Consider the following 15,517-nt stretch of genomic DNA (forward strand, 5'->3'; position numbering starts at 1 on the left):
GACAGTTCGTTTGTTTTTAATTTTAGACAACTGTCACTTACTTCCGATGCGTCATCCTTCATCGAATTATCAATCATGGCAGATCCCAAATATGCAAATTTGCCTGGAATTGTAAGTGTTTTCTGTTATTATTTGTTTATTTAGTGTAATTGCATAAAAGAAATTAATGTTTTATTTGTTTGGAAAGTATATTTAGATCAGAAGCCCCACTGCGTCGACCAGTTGAGGGCGTTGTCAAATGTCTACTGTATACTGTTTATCTATTGACCATGACAGCTGCAGGACCGATTTTAACTGGATTAGGCTAGGACTACCTACTGGTGGTTGGCGACAGACGCATAGAACAGAGATACAAACGGGCCAAGACATGCATCTGTCTGTTTGTTGTTTGAAAGCTAAACTAATTACACATATATTCCATTCTAGAAATAAAAATATATATATGTGCATGACTTTTAGCTACCACAAATTATTACTTGGTGATTGATTTATTTGTAGTAAATATGTCAGAAATATGGTATACATAGAGCTTTCTCATATTTGTTTATGGTCCGTTAGGCTGCTATAAAACCAAAATCATGTGCGACTACTGATTTGATCCGGGACAACCTCCATCACTATTTTCTAAAATGATCAGGGTTCTAGAATAATCTTGCTCAATTAGGCCTAAGCAACCAATTTTAAGAGAGAGAGAGAGAGAGAGAGAGAGAGAGAGAGAGAGAGAGAGAGAGAGAGAGAGAGAGAGAGAGAAAAACAGTGAAAAATACTTATTGTTTTATGGAATTGAACCTGGGTCTTCAGCACGAAAAACCTATGACTATAGACTGAGCTAAAGAGGTTTATAAAATGCTCCGTCAGCTGTCATGACACTGACAGAAATGACCAATCAGTAAATATTTGCACATACTTCTTTTATACCAGGTTTATATTGAAGTCCCATTGTTTACAAATCTTATTCAATATAGAATATACCTAGTAATCAGGCAAGTGACACAGTCAAACCCTGATACAAATTTTATATAACATGTACTGTAATCAAATTTAGTGTTACTCATAATTCTTTGATCTTCGAAATTTATGTTTATAATATTTCAAATGCTTGGCTATTTTAATCATTTGTGTATTATTCTTTTACTAGGATTTGAATTCTCCTGATGTGTTCGAGACGAGTGATCTGCCAGAGGATGATCAGGCTTTGAAGTCTGAACCAGTGGTAAATTTTTGTAATAATATATGATAAATCAACTTACCCAATGACTGTCAAATAGTACAGTCTGAAAGATAGTTGTTGATTGAGTTTATTTAAATTATTTGTATCAAATTTTCTTTTTTTATTAGGTCATCTGACCTGAAGGGTCAGGATAATCTGGCCTATTGTCATCATGTTTCATCTGTCGTCGTGCGCCGTATGCCGTGTATAAACTTTCCATTCAAACGACATCTTCTCAATAATTGAAAGGCCCAGGGTACTGATATTTGGCCTGTAGCATATGCTGGGATGAAGGGCTACCAAGTTTTGTTCAAATGAATGGCCTTGACAATCATTCAAGGTCACAGGGGTCTAAAAGGTTAAAATATTTTGAACAACTTCTTCTCAAAAACTGAAAGGCTCTAGAGTACTCATATTGGGTCAGTGACATGCTAGGATGAAGGGCTTCCAAGTTTGTTCAAAAGACTGACCTTGACCTTCATTCAAGGTCACAGGGGTCAAAAAGGCTAAAATCCTCAAACACCTTATTGTGTATTTCAGTTCTCTATATATTGTATTAACAGTCAGATGACCGTCAAGCCCATGGGGCCTCTTGTTTTGTTGAAATTCAAACAAACATATCCGAAAATGTTTTCCTTTAATCTGTGATGATATTTCTAGGACACATTACAAGTATTTTAAGTTTTAGAAAGGAAAATAGAAAATATGAATCCTGAAAAACTGTTATTATATATATAGATAAGACTCAGACTTTACAAAAAGGCTGGAAATCATGTGTATTCTAATTTTGTTGAAAAGGCAAAATATGTCTACTTGTAAGTCAATGGTACTCAATAGCTCATATTTTTCATACAGTATAATAAGTATTGTTTTTGTACATTTAGGGACAGGAAGAAGTTCCCAATGAAAATATTGATAAGATCACTTTGGACACCAAAGGTGCTCGCACAAAATTTGAAGGAAAAGATCTACAGACTGGTTCTGTTGGTAAGTATCAGAATTTTTACATGAGGTTATGGAAATTTTCTGTCACCTATCAGTACCACGGATTAAAGTTTTATTACAATTTTAAACATATAACAAATCATACGAGTACTTATGTAATATTCATGTGTTTATTTTTACAGATTTTTCTGACAAAATAAGTGGACATTTTCGTACTGGATATGATGCCTCAAAAACAGAGTATGAAATGGTAAGTTATTTATTTTAATGGACCTGAGGACAATAAAATACATGTAGTTTGATCTAAAAGGTGATATGTACAGCGCACAAAAAATAATATTTGTGCAGTGTATACATTTGGTACAGGATTTACTTTTCGTGTAAGAAGAAAATGAGCAATAAGTATAAAGCCCTGTCATTAAAATTTTGATAAATCAACAAAACACAAATCGATCTGATATGTAAATTTATATTAAACTAGTTGAATGATTTGATATTCCAAGTTTTTTGTTATTTGAAAATTAATCTTGAATAAATCAATATACATGTGTATTGACAACACTTTTGCTTCAAATCAGAACATAGGCTTTATTAGACATACTTATGCCTTCACTTACCATGCTGACTTTGGTTACAGCTTGAGGAAGGAGCAGGGAAGATTGAATCGCCACAGCAGAAATTCCAGAGACTACAGCACGAGATAAGAGAGCTCTCTGAAGAAGTTCGCAGAATCCAGGTACTATACTTGATGCTGAAAATGAATATAAGTACAGTAATATAATTCAGGGATATAAAGGTGTATGAAGTGATCACACTCATTATTACTGTTTTCATGAATATTTGTTAAAGTGATCATTGTGGTCATGTTCATGAGCAATGCCATCCACTTATTTACACAACATAAATTTAACTCTTTTGCATGATGTAATTCATGATGGAAGACAAATCTAATGGTCTAGACGCTTGTTGTATTGTAAGGAGATGTATTGAACCTGCATTTCCACATTTTTATATTTTCCTGCCAATTGATCATTGACTGGAAACTGGGGTCGTTTTCATAAATGAATTACAATAATATGTACTGCGTTATGAACAAAAACCCACTGTCTTATATATGTTGGATTCAGAGCTGGTTGGATATCACTTTCTTCAATATATGTCTTAATTACTAAATAGGATAGGATAAAGTATTTTGACTATCGGGACATCACATTTTATTGTCATCTGTATATTATGGCAATAGTATGGAAAGAGTTAAAAAATGTGATCAAAAACACATTTTGGAAATTAAAAACGCTTTGTTTTAAATAAAAGTTTGAAAACAATTGTTTCAAGTGTGTGTTAGAATACTGCAATAGTGACGATGTTAACATAGATACACCCATTTTTACAGGAGAATGTGAAACAGGAGTCGACCACAGAGAAGATGACTCCAGTGTCCCTAGGCAAACAATTGGAGTACTTACAACATCAGCTGAATGACCTTAACCTTGAGAAAGTTCTTGGTCCTGAGGCTGGCATCAACCTCGCTGATCCTCAGGGAGCGTTACAAAAGTAGGCATCACAGGGGTACCATAACACTCAACATGACTTTACAAAAGTAGGCATCACAGGGGTACCATAACACTCAAAACATGACTTTACAAAAGTAGGCATCACAGGGGTACCATAACACTCAAAACATGACTTTACAAAAGTAGGCATCACAGGGGTACCATAACACTCAAAACATGACTTTACAAAAGTAGGCATCACAGGGGTACCATAACACTCAAAACAGGGATCCTCATGACTTTACAAAAGTAGGCATCACAGGGGTACCATAACACTCAAAACATGACTTTACAAAAGTAGGCATCACAGGGGTACCATAACACTCAAAACATGACTTTACAAAAGTAGGCATCACAGGGGTACCATAACACTCAAAACATGACTTTACAAAAGTAACGGCATCACAGGGGTACCATAACACTCAAAACATGACTTTACAAAAGTAGGCATCACAGGGGTAGCATAACACTCAAAACATGACTTTACAAAAGTAGGCATCACAGGGGTAGCATAACACTCAAAACATGACTTTACAAAAGTAGGCATCACAGGGGTAGCATAACACTCAAACATGACTTTACAAAGTAGGCATCACATAAACTCAAACAACTTACAAAGTAGGCATCACAGGGGTACCATAACACTCAAAACATGACTTTACAAAAGTAGGCATCACAGGGGTACCATAACACTCAAAACATGACTTTACCAAAGTAGGCATCACAGGGTACATAACACTCAAACATGACTTACAAAGTAGGATCCAGGGGTACATAACACTCAAAACATGACTTTACAAAAGTAGGCATCACAGGGTACATAACACTCAAAACATGACTTTACAAAAGTAGGCATCACAGGGGTACATAACACTCAAAACATGACTTTACAAAAGTAGGCATCACAGGGTACTACACTAAACATGACTACAGAACACTCAAACATGACTTTACAAAGTAGGCATCACAGGGGTAGCATAACACTCAAAACATGACTTTTCAAAAGTAGGCATCACAGGGGTACCATAACACTCAAAACATGACTTTACAAAAGTAGGCATCACAGGGGTACATAACACTCAAAACATGACTTTACAAAAGTAGGCATCACAGGGGTACCATAACACTCAAAACACATCACTCAAAACATGACTTTACAAAGTAGGCATCACAGGGGTACATAACACTCAAAACATGACTTTACAAAAGTAGGCATCACAGGGGTACCATAACACTCAAAACATGACTTTACAAAGTAGGCATCACAGGGTACATAACACTCAAACATGACTTTACAAAGTAGCATCACAGGGACATAACACTCAAACATGACTTTACAAAGTAGCATCACAGGGGTACCATAACACTCAAAACATACAAAAGTAGGCATCACAGGGGTAGCATAACACTAAAAACATGACTTTACAAAAGTAGGCATCACAGGGGTAGCATAACACTCAAAACATGACTTTACAAAAGTAGGCATCACAGGGGTACCATAACACTCAAAACATGAGGCCTTTACCGAGGTCTTTCTACTGCTTAGTATTGGTTACATATCCTTTGTAAATCATTATACAACAATTGCCATATACCCAAAATTAGAGGTGTAATGATACACTGATATCTCGATACAATATGTATCATGATAATTGGTCGTGATACGATATACTTATCTTTACAAATTAACTACAATCTTTCAATTTGCTATGTTTAATTGCTTTATGGAATCAAAATATAACATTGTGTATTCATTCAAACACAAATATAAAAAGTGAAATTTATTTAATTCTTAACTAACATATGTATGAATTATAATACCATAGTCAAGATACTTTTTATGACAAGACTTTGAAACTGTTCTATCATTTCTTCTTATTATTTGTATACTAATGTTCCTAAATGACTGATCATTTGAATGTAACATATCGTATCGAAAAAATCGCGAAATTGTATTGTTTAGAAAATATCGTGATAAAGATGAAAAATAATGCGTTTTTAGCCCACAACCATTAGATAGTCCACTGTACAAATAGCCTTCCGCTTATGGGCCATTGTAATTATTACATTCAGCAATAATAAAGCATTCTGACACCATTACACTCAAATAGAATACTGCTTTCCATGTTTGCATTTCTTTACTCTTACTTCAGTGTGATTATGTATTAGATGTTTATTTAACACCACAGGGACCTTTTTGATTTGTGTAAGTATCTATGCTTACTACATTATTTTGAAACTTAAAAGTACTCCAGCTTATTGTATTTAAAAAAAACAACTTTTTCCTGCCTCAGGAGACTGATGAGCCAGTTAGATTCCTACCAGGGTGAAGGAGCAGATGCCAAAGGGAAAACTCAGGCAAAAGGGAAGGCAGCCGGTACTTCTGACTGTGTCACCTACGAACTGTTTTACAGACCAGAACAGGCTCAGTTCAGTAAAAATGCCAGGGTAAGTGGTTCCATTAACAAACTGGCTGTGACCCTAGATGTGAAATTTAAAAAAGGCTTTAAAGGTTCAGATGTTCTATTTTCTATTATTAAAGGTATACTGTACCAGTAGATAAAACGATGATATTCTAGCCTTGGAATTGGTAAACAATCCTGTTTACCTTGTAAAACTCCTTTTTCTTCCCTGATTGCCAAGACACTATTAATTTAATATGACATTTTGTTTTGTGATATTTTCTGATAATAGTATACTGTTATAGACCAGAATGTGAAGAATTGTGGATCGTTACTGATGGTAATAGGATGGCTATATTCACTAAAAACTCATTCACCTCTTAAGACACACTCTTCTGAAACACAGAATAGACTAGCCCATTATGAACTATTTCAGGGATGAATAAGTTAATTCTGATCGAATAATTGTTTAATAATTAATATACTATAAGCTATAGAGGTAGGCACCTGATACAAATTCTGAACACTTCTGTTAACAGCTGGCCAGTCTAGAAGAGAGACTTGAGAGGTTAGAAGCAGCCATAGGACAGAACCAGGACAAGCTGGTAAAGTGATGTTAATGTTGTAACTGAATTGAATGTAAAACATATGAAGAGAGACTATTTAATTATTATTTAACAGTAGACCAAAGATCACAAAATCATAGAGTTGAAGACATAAACTTACAATTTGACATGATTTTAAATTGTTCATTATATATTTTGAAAAATCTTTTTCATTAATAGGTTTCACATTGTTAATATAATTGTAGAATTTGGTTTGATATAGAATATGTATACATGTCAACCTTTGTCCATCAATGTGCTTTGCAGACCAGATAGCTTATGTGGTAGCATTAATACCTGGGTATGATGATCATAAAATTCTAATTTGGTCCCATGTTTTTATTTTTCAGAGTGTACTGACAGCTGATACAGCTAACAAAAGTTTAGTGGTAAGTTTCAAAACCTCTCTTTCGAAACATCTGTTGAAGAAGGAGGAGTTGCTAGGTGCCTCTCACTGAATTTCAAGTGACCAATTTGTACTTTTCCTTTACCATTTACATTGATTTCTGCCTTGAGATCAGATTGCATATGCTCTTATAGATATGGGCAATCATTTAAAAACAGATATGGGCAATCAATGGGGAGGGGTGTCACAGGATTTTGAGAACTTCAGAATGCACAATTGGCTAAAAATGACTATCTTAGCTGGTCTCAAACAGCTCTTGTACGTAATTTCGTCTTCCTTTTATTTCAAAGCAGCTTATTAGATAAGACATGCAAAGATACCAATATCATCTTTGATTCTGTGTGTGCATGATTAAAATTTTGCAATTTTCAACATTACAGGGTGCAGTTGCTGTTGTAAATTCCAAACTTTCCTTACTAGAACAAGCAAATATTGATCAAGTTGAGGCTCGATTACAAGGAGTGCTGCACAAACTTAAGGAAATTGCAGAGAAAAAAGCCTCAGTACAGGATGACCCAGAAAAACTGAATAAGGTATACATAGGGGCATTGCTTTTTGTCTTGTCTCCTCTTCAAATTATAGAAATATATGCAAAGTCAGATTTAATTCTGATTTTTAGGTCACCTGAAACAAAGTCTCAAGTGACCTATTCTAATCGCCTTTTGTCTGTCGTCGTGCGTCGTGTGTCAGTAAACAATTTACATTTTCGACTTCTTCTCCAAATACTCTGAAGCGATTTCAATGAAATTTTGCACAAACCTTCTAAGGCATAAGACCAATCAAAATTGTGAATAATATGACCCCAAGTCCTTGGGGGCTGTTGGAGGGGCCAAAAGGGGTAAAATTGGCTAAAATTTCAAAAATCTTCTTCTCCACTCACAGATGTGATAGAATCAAATACTCTTCATAGATAGAAAGGTCTCAAGGCCCTCTACAAAAATTGTGAATTATATGACCCTGGGGTCTCGGGTTTCCCCCTGGGGAGGGGGTCAAATTTACTATAGTTTACAAAGGGAAAACACATTTTTGAGCATTATTTGGTAATTTATAATAGGAAATTAGTCAAATGTTGTCAGAAATATCCCTATGAGATGGCCATTGAATGCTATTAAACAATTTTCCTTGACTGACCCCCAGAGGCCTTTTAGCAAATAGGCTAAAACTTCAAAAATCTTCTTCTGAAATTCTGGAACTGGTAGACTACATACATTGGAAGGTCTTAAGGCCCTTTACAAAAATTGTGAATTTCATGGCCCTGGAATCACAGATTTTCCCCTTGGAAGAGGGTCAAATTTACTATAGTTTATATAGGAAAAACATATTTATGAACATTATTTGCTTAGTTTTCATAGGAAATTAGCCAATCTGGGTTAGAATTATTAACCTGAGATAGCATTTTAACGTCATATCCATATTGGTCCTGGCCGACCCCCAGAGGCCAGAGGGGTCAAAATGGATAACATTTCAAAAATCTTTAACACAGATTTGATGGAACCAAATACTCTTCATAGATTTGAAAAAATAAATTTATAAAAACACTGACTGACTTCAAGGGCCTGATGGGCCAATATATAGTGGTTATATGTCTTTGTTTCATTCTGTATATGAACTCAGGTGACAGTTAAGGCCTATGGGCCTTGATCTTGTTCTCTCTTCAGATCTTTTGTTATAGAGAAATGTCATTTACTGTTCAGCCCACCTGAGTCAAAAGCTCAACTATGTGAGCTATTGCCATGCAGAAGCTATGTCGTGCATCATGTGTTGTCTGTAAGCTTTTTGATGCTGTGAAACAGCATTCTTAGGTATGCTCAGCGAACCTGGGCACATCAAAACAATGAAACCACTCCGTGATGAAAATTAAAAGTTGTTTTATTCATTTCACATATTACTTGATGGTATGAAAAAATAAAATCCCAATATTCAAAACCACAGACATTGAATTTGAACATACATATACACCATGGATGGAGTGTTTTAAGTGTTCAGTTGGGACTCTATGATATTTGTATCACTCCGAGAAAAAATCAAGAACAACGCCTTCTTCGCTGTCTTAATTCGCTGCAGACTTTTGGTCGATTTTGGATTGTGTACGTTTATTTAAATTTTACAAAATTCATGCTACTGATCGAATATTGTAATCAAATGTTAGGAAGGTAACTGAAAAAAGAAAGTTCTTATAACGCTTATAAAGTTATTTTTTGATGGTTGCATTGACGAACTGTATCTGATGATATTATTTTGCAGTAAAAAATTAATAGTTTAATTTGAGTACCAGTTTCCTCCCTTGTTCTGTCACTGGGAGTTGTGTCTTTTGTTTATCGATAACTGCATTATGTTCAAAGGGAAAAAGTACCAAATTTATCAGCATTAACTTACAAAATGTAATGATGATATAGATCTATATATGTACGAGCAACTTAAAGTGACCAATGAACTTATATTGCCGTGTAGTTTACGGTAGCCTTATAGTCTGATGCGTTGCATGAAGTTATTTGGATGTTAGTGTTCTTATGAATTAAAAAAAATAATTAACCAAATAATGTACCTTTTATTTGGCAAAAGTATATGGCCATGATTTATTATTAGTCAAAAGTCGGCAAAGCAAAAATCACAATAAAATGTTATTCACGATAATATCTCGCCAACCAGATAACTGTAGGCTTACGAAGACTTGGTAAAATCCGATACATTACATGAAGTTTTCTTGATGTTAACGACTAGCGGTCTTGTGAATTTAAAAGAAATCCGAGTGATATACGAAATGGTAATATTTCTAATGTTATATTTTTCCGAAAATATTCTTAAATGTTAAGTGGATATTAAGATACGGATATGTTAACTTATTATTTTTTTGTTTTTGAAGAGACTTTGATGAAATTGATAATTTAGTAATTAATAAAACATTATAAAAAATAATACTCAGATTCAGAAAGGTTTCATTGGTGTTGAAATTGTTATTTCAGAAATGTTTTAAATACAAAATTTATTTAAGTTATTTCAGGAAAATGAGTTATTCAACTTATTGTTCTTGAAAAAATTTAAATATTATAAAATAAATACGGTATACTGTAAATATATTTTGTTAAACTCCGAAATTCAACACTGCACACTTTGTATGATACTAAATTCAATATTTAAATAAAAAAACAATTTCTTTATTCCTTTGTTCGAGTCATTCATTCACAGCATCTATGAGTGGCCTTGGCACTTTGATCTCAACAGAGAGAGATGAAATTTGCATTGAATAGTTAAAAGGTCCTGACCAATAATTTGCAAATTTGACCGCCATCTTTAAAATCCTTTTTTTTTTGTAACTCTTAAACTCTGATCTAGGTAATGCTGAGACTTTGAAGGGATATTCTAGTATGCATTGAATAACTCCATTATTTATGATATTTTCAGATTGCTGAGTTGTATGACCTTGTAAAGAAGTGGAACAGTGTTTCAGAAACTTTACCACAAGTGGTAGACCGTCTGACAGCTCTCAAGGAATTACACGAACAAGGTCAGCACCTTAATTAACTACTTCTACTGTTGATATTCTGAATTTTTTAATAAGATTTTGAACCCGTTTTTAAAGTGCCACTTTTGGTAATTGGTAATATAAATCAACTTTCTTTTCATGGCTACTAAATTTTGCTATTTCCATTTCAAAACAAGTTCATGAAGATAAACATTTACAGATTCAAAAATTTTCCAGAAATTCCTATGAGAATCAAATGTAAATATTAATTTGCTTAGATAGAATTTGGCAAATTTACTTGGATCGCGAAGTTCATAAAGTAAATCGCACACGAAAGATAGTTGGTTTACAGTACATACATGTTATCGCTATATCTCAATAATTACTGAAGGGATCTATGTGAAATTCCTTATGTAAGTTTTCATTTGGTACCTGTACTTCTGCCAAATTGTATTTTGTGGATGATCAGAAAACAATATGATAAGCAGCTATTTTGGACACATTTTCAGAAAGTACTGAAGTATTTTTTCTCAAATTAAACTTGAAAAGTCTGCTTGTTCCTTAATTCAGTATGTCCCGTTTGGAACATACACAAACACAACATGCTAGACAAAGGCTATATTGAAGTAGGGCTACATTGCTGTTATGCAGACTTTTATGTGAAGTTATATAATTACTTAGTGTATGCAAAAAGGAAAGAGAAATGAAGGATGGAAATAAAGATCCTTATTTCCATTGACTTAGTCTGGTGACATTTCGGTAGATCATGCTATGGTACCTGGTATATCTGGTCTATCCCTTGCAGACATCGCGAAAGTTGAAAAAAAAAGTTGAAAAAAAATGGCCAGACATTTGGAATGGCAAGGACTGTGAGTAAGCCGGACCAAACAAGATTTTGCCGGATCGAACATTAACGTGAATTTTTGAAGTAAACATATAACTTCCTGCTATAAGTACTTATGCAGTTTTCATTTTTGCCAGGTTTGAAACCTGTGTAGACTACCGGTACTCAATAATTGCCGGACGGTTGGTCCGGTCTGGATTTTAAAATAGGCAGTCCGAGTCAAATTCTGCCGGAAATGTCAGTTGGACAGGCAAATTTCGCAATGTCTGCCCTTGGGATCTCTTGTAATTGTAATTTGTAGTCTTTGTCTTCAGGAACAATGAAAACTTACACTACAAACTGTAGTTGAAAATTTATTATACATCTAATACCGGTAATCAAGTATTAACCAATAATACCAGAGACAGCCAATATATTTTCAATAACATCAGATGTTTTTCCTGCTATAATTTGTGAAATACAATAATTGTACTACTATGCTCTATACTTGACAATTTGTTTTATTGTTATCTATTGCAGCGCTACAGTTTAGTCAGTCTCTGTCCTTCTTAGACACAGCACAACAGGAAATAGCTACCAGTCTTAATACACATGGGGATATGCTTAAACAAGTGAGTAACCTGGAGGCTGTACCACTAGTGCTGTCATGTTCTGTGATATTCCCTGTGATGTTTATACTGCATAAAGATGCATGAATAAAAGTTTAATCCATGAATAACTAATAAGAAGCTGAAAATTAAACATCAATTTTAAATTGTATATTCATAAAATCCCTGTTTTATTTTTCAGCTTCAAGGTACCTTCAAACAAAATATGGATGTAATCAAGACCAACTGTGCAAGCCTGGATTCCAGAATAAAAACTCTACAGAAATGAGGAAGGGGATTCAAACTTAATACTACCATTTCAAATTGGGAGAGGGTTGAGTTTCCAAACACTGCCATTCTAGGCTAGGTTGCAGAGCTTGTGCATTAATCAAATATGAAGATCCCTTATGTTTGGTAAATGACAAAATACAGCCAGCCAATGTTGGGAGGAGCTTATACTTCTGGTGCAATCTGTAACTACCTTTGTGTGCATGCTTGTTAGGACACAGGAGATGTAACAGGATACCTAAAGACAAGATGACCAAACTTTTGGTTCAGTGAAGACTTTATGTACCAAAATTTGAACCAAAACGTGATAAAGCATAATTTGAGAAGTGCTTCCCTAGAATTACTGTAATTCACATCATAGTCAAGTTTTGTTCATGGTTTAAAGTACTAAACAGTTTATTTTTCTCTTAGAACTTCCTTGTGCTGTGACCCTTGCTTTTGATATAAAGTAACCTGTCTGTTACCATGACAATGTTCTGCACAGTGAGACTTTGCCTAAACAAAGTTAGATAAGTGTCTGTTGATATGCCTTTAATATATTATTATAACAGTTCCTTTCAGTGTTAGTGTTTATCAAACAACATAATGTACTATACTGCCAGTGTCGTGTTCAACAATCCCGGAAAATATGACATTTTAGAAGACAGTATAGCTAGTTTTTATTTTACGACAGTAAAGGGTATGTACAAGAGTATGTTTACCAGATCTAGAGTAGGAAAGGAAATGACAACATAAGATAGAGAGGTGTTATTGCATTATACAGGCAATGTTTTTTGGGTAAGCTGTTGTCAGAACAAGTTTATCCACTTACACATATTTAATGTATAATATATGGTAAATAGGTATTGTCCTTTACTTTCAAGTAAGTTGTGAGGAGAATGTACTCATCAATATTAAAGTAATTTGATAAAATTTCTGTCCACCTTAAATGTTTTCTCTAAGAAGTAGACTTACTGGAAAGTGTGCTTCAAACTTGGGCTGAAAACAAATGTCTATTTATGCTTCTTTTTTTTTTATTAATATCTTAATTTTTATTTAGATTTAAAGTAGATCATGGTACAGATTTTCTTTTTAATTTCTATATATATAATGTTGTAAAGAAGTGTATTCTAGCAAATGAGGTGATTTCATTGGCATCAACATTAAAGTTATACATCAACATAATATTATGCTCTATGGCTAATTTAAATACTTGTTGTCAATATTTATTGTCATTATGAAAATAAATTGTTAGGTTTCATCATGCACCAAAAATTGTTGACTTCCTTATTCACATATACATGTATGTAATTTAATCAAATTGCAATGGATATATTTCTGAGAACATCTTGTTCTGGGATCTTATTGTCCACATATAGAATATGATCCTCATCAATCAAGGATAAAAACTTTTCTTTGCTTCTCTGTATAAAAACATGATCTATTCAGTCTATGGCAGCAAGTATAAATTGGTTCTTATCAGTTCCAATCTATTAAAAATCCTTCTGTAGAAGGTTCTAGTTTCTAATACTGGTACATTTGTTCACTAAACATTGCGACCTTGAAAGTATGCCAATAGACCTAGAGACCTGATATTGGGCCTGTCACATGTTGGGATGAAGGGCTACTAAGTTTGTTCAAATGAATGACCTTGGCCATCATTCAAGGTCACAGGGGTCAAATAGGCTATAATTTTTAAATAACTTCTTAATAATCAAGTGGCCTAGAGATCTGATATTGAGCCTGTGACATTTTGGGTTGAAGGGCTACCAAGTTTGTTCAAATGAATGACCTTAACATTCATACGAGGTCACGGGTCAAATAGCTTGAAATCTTTTAACAACTTATTTATAATAACCAAGAGGCCTAAAGACCTGATATTTAGCCTGTGACATGCTGGGATATAAACGGTTACCAAGTTTATAAAATGAATGACTTTGACATTCATTCAAGGTCACAGGGGTCAAATAGGCCAAAATCTTTAAACAACTTCTTGTTAATAACTAAGAGACCTAGAGACATGATATTGGGCCTATGACATGCTGAGATGAAGGGAGGTGTTTTGCTATGGAAAATCAGACCTGGATGTGATTGTTCAAAGGGCAAATATTCATTTCTCATTTGTTTGCAAAACTGGTGATTATACCTTCACTAAAATAAGATAGCAGAAGAGCGATGCAGGCCCATTGGGCCCTTGATTTTGTTACTGTAATAGTTTGACTTGTTGAAATGAGTCATTCTTATTAGATTTAATGGCAGCCCTGGTATTTTATATTGTTTTCGGATGAGCCTTAATAAAAACCTTACCCTAACCTTAACCCTAACCCTAACCCTAGCGTTAGTGAAAGGGCACCTTAAAGGCCTGTATCAAAATCTGCAGGTTCTCAAGGATTTATACTTGAAATCATTACTTTTACAAATTGTCCAACTGTATGAATGAACATGGCCCCGATATTGTACCTGTGACATGCTGGGATGAAGGGCTATCAGGTTTGTCAAATGAATGACCTTGACCTTGATTCAAGGTCAAAACAGTTGAATATGCTAGAATCTTTAAATGACTTCTTGACCATTGACATTCTTTTCACACAAAAAGTAATTTAAGCATACACTTTTGTTGAAGAGGATTTGTATGATTAAGTTTGAGCTAAAGACAATTGAATTGCATGTATTTGAGTGTGAATGGTTTTTTTTTTATCTTTACTACATGTAGATCATACAAAATGTTTACCATTGATCTTCTAACCTAAAAAGAAACCCTTTGTGAGACCTTCAATAATGACTTTGAAATTCTATAAGTAAGCTTCATATTTAGACTTGTAAAGCAACCCTAAGCAAGAATTTGAGTAAGGAAAGTGCTTTTGTGTGTTCAATAACTTGCTGTCACTGATTGTCACCTCTTACTCAATCTCTACACTCTCGAAATAAGAGAAAGATTAAAGTCATTTTTATTTTTTTTTTATTTTCAATTATCTTTGAAAATTCAAGAAACCAGTTTAAAATGAAGTCTTAGCTTTTGAATCAAGCTGTAAAACATTATAGCTTTATATTAATTACTAGTAATCAAAACCATGTTACAGTAGTGTGTGTATTGTACATCTTTCATCATGTATGTCATAATGATAATCCCAGAAAAATATCTCACAAATCACTTGTCAAAAGTTCCAGACACCTGGATATCCCTATGAATTAAAGATGCTCCACCACTGACAGAGCATAAATGATATTCATCATT

At 34.0% G+C, this 15,517-nt stretch overlaps 1 protein-coding gene across 1 annotated transcript; it reads left to right on the plus strand.

Annotated features, from left to right (window-relative positions):
- Positions 1-3: 3 nt before the first annotated feature.
- LOC138314745 (dynactin subunit 2-A-like) lies at positions 4-13,557 on the plus strand. The gene is made up of 13 exons (XM_069255241.1): positions 4-111; positions 1,139-1,213; positions 2,095-2,197; positions 2,338-2,405; positions 2,793-2,891; positions 3,549-3,709; positions 6,003-6,156; positions 6,650-6,715; positions 7,066-7,104; positions 7,502-7,654; positions 10,524-10,626; positions 11,948-12,039; positions 12,218-13,557. Exons 1-13 carry the CDS (start codon positions 76-78, stop codon positions 12,302-12,304), a joined length of 1,236 nt encoding a protein of 411 aa, XP_069111342.1. The 5' UTR covers positions 4-75; the 3' UTR covers positions 12,305-13,557.
- Positions 13,558-15,517: the final 1,960 nt, after the last annotated feature.

The sequence above is a fragment of the Argopecten irradians genome, chromosome 2, assembly GCF_041381155.1.
Source record: "Argopecten irradians isolate NY chromosome 2, Ai_NY, whole genome shotgun sequence".
Taxonomy (NCBI): domain Eukaryota; kingdom Metazoa; phylum Mollusca; class Bivalvia; order Pectinida; family Pectinidae; genus Argopecten; species Argopecten irradians.

Excerpts from the sequence above, each read along its gene's own strand:
- LOC138314745 (XM_069255241.1), top strand. The coding sequence starts at position 76 with ATGGCAGATCCCAAATATGCAAATTTGCCTGGAATT. Across the intron at positions 3,710-6,002 it reads CCTCAGGGAGCGTTACAAAA|GAGACTGATGAGCCAGTTAG; the intron begins GTAGGCATCACA and ends TTCCTGCCTCAG. Across the intron at positions 7,105-7,501 it reads CAGCTAACAAAAGTTTAGTG|GGTGCAGTTGCTGTTGTAAA; the intron begins GTAAGTTTCAAA and ends TCAACATTACAG.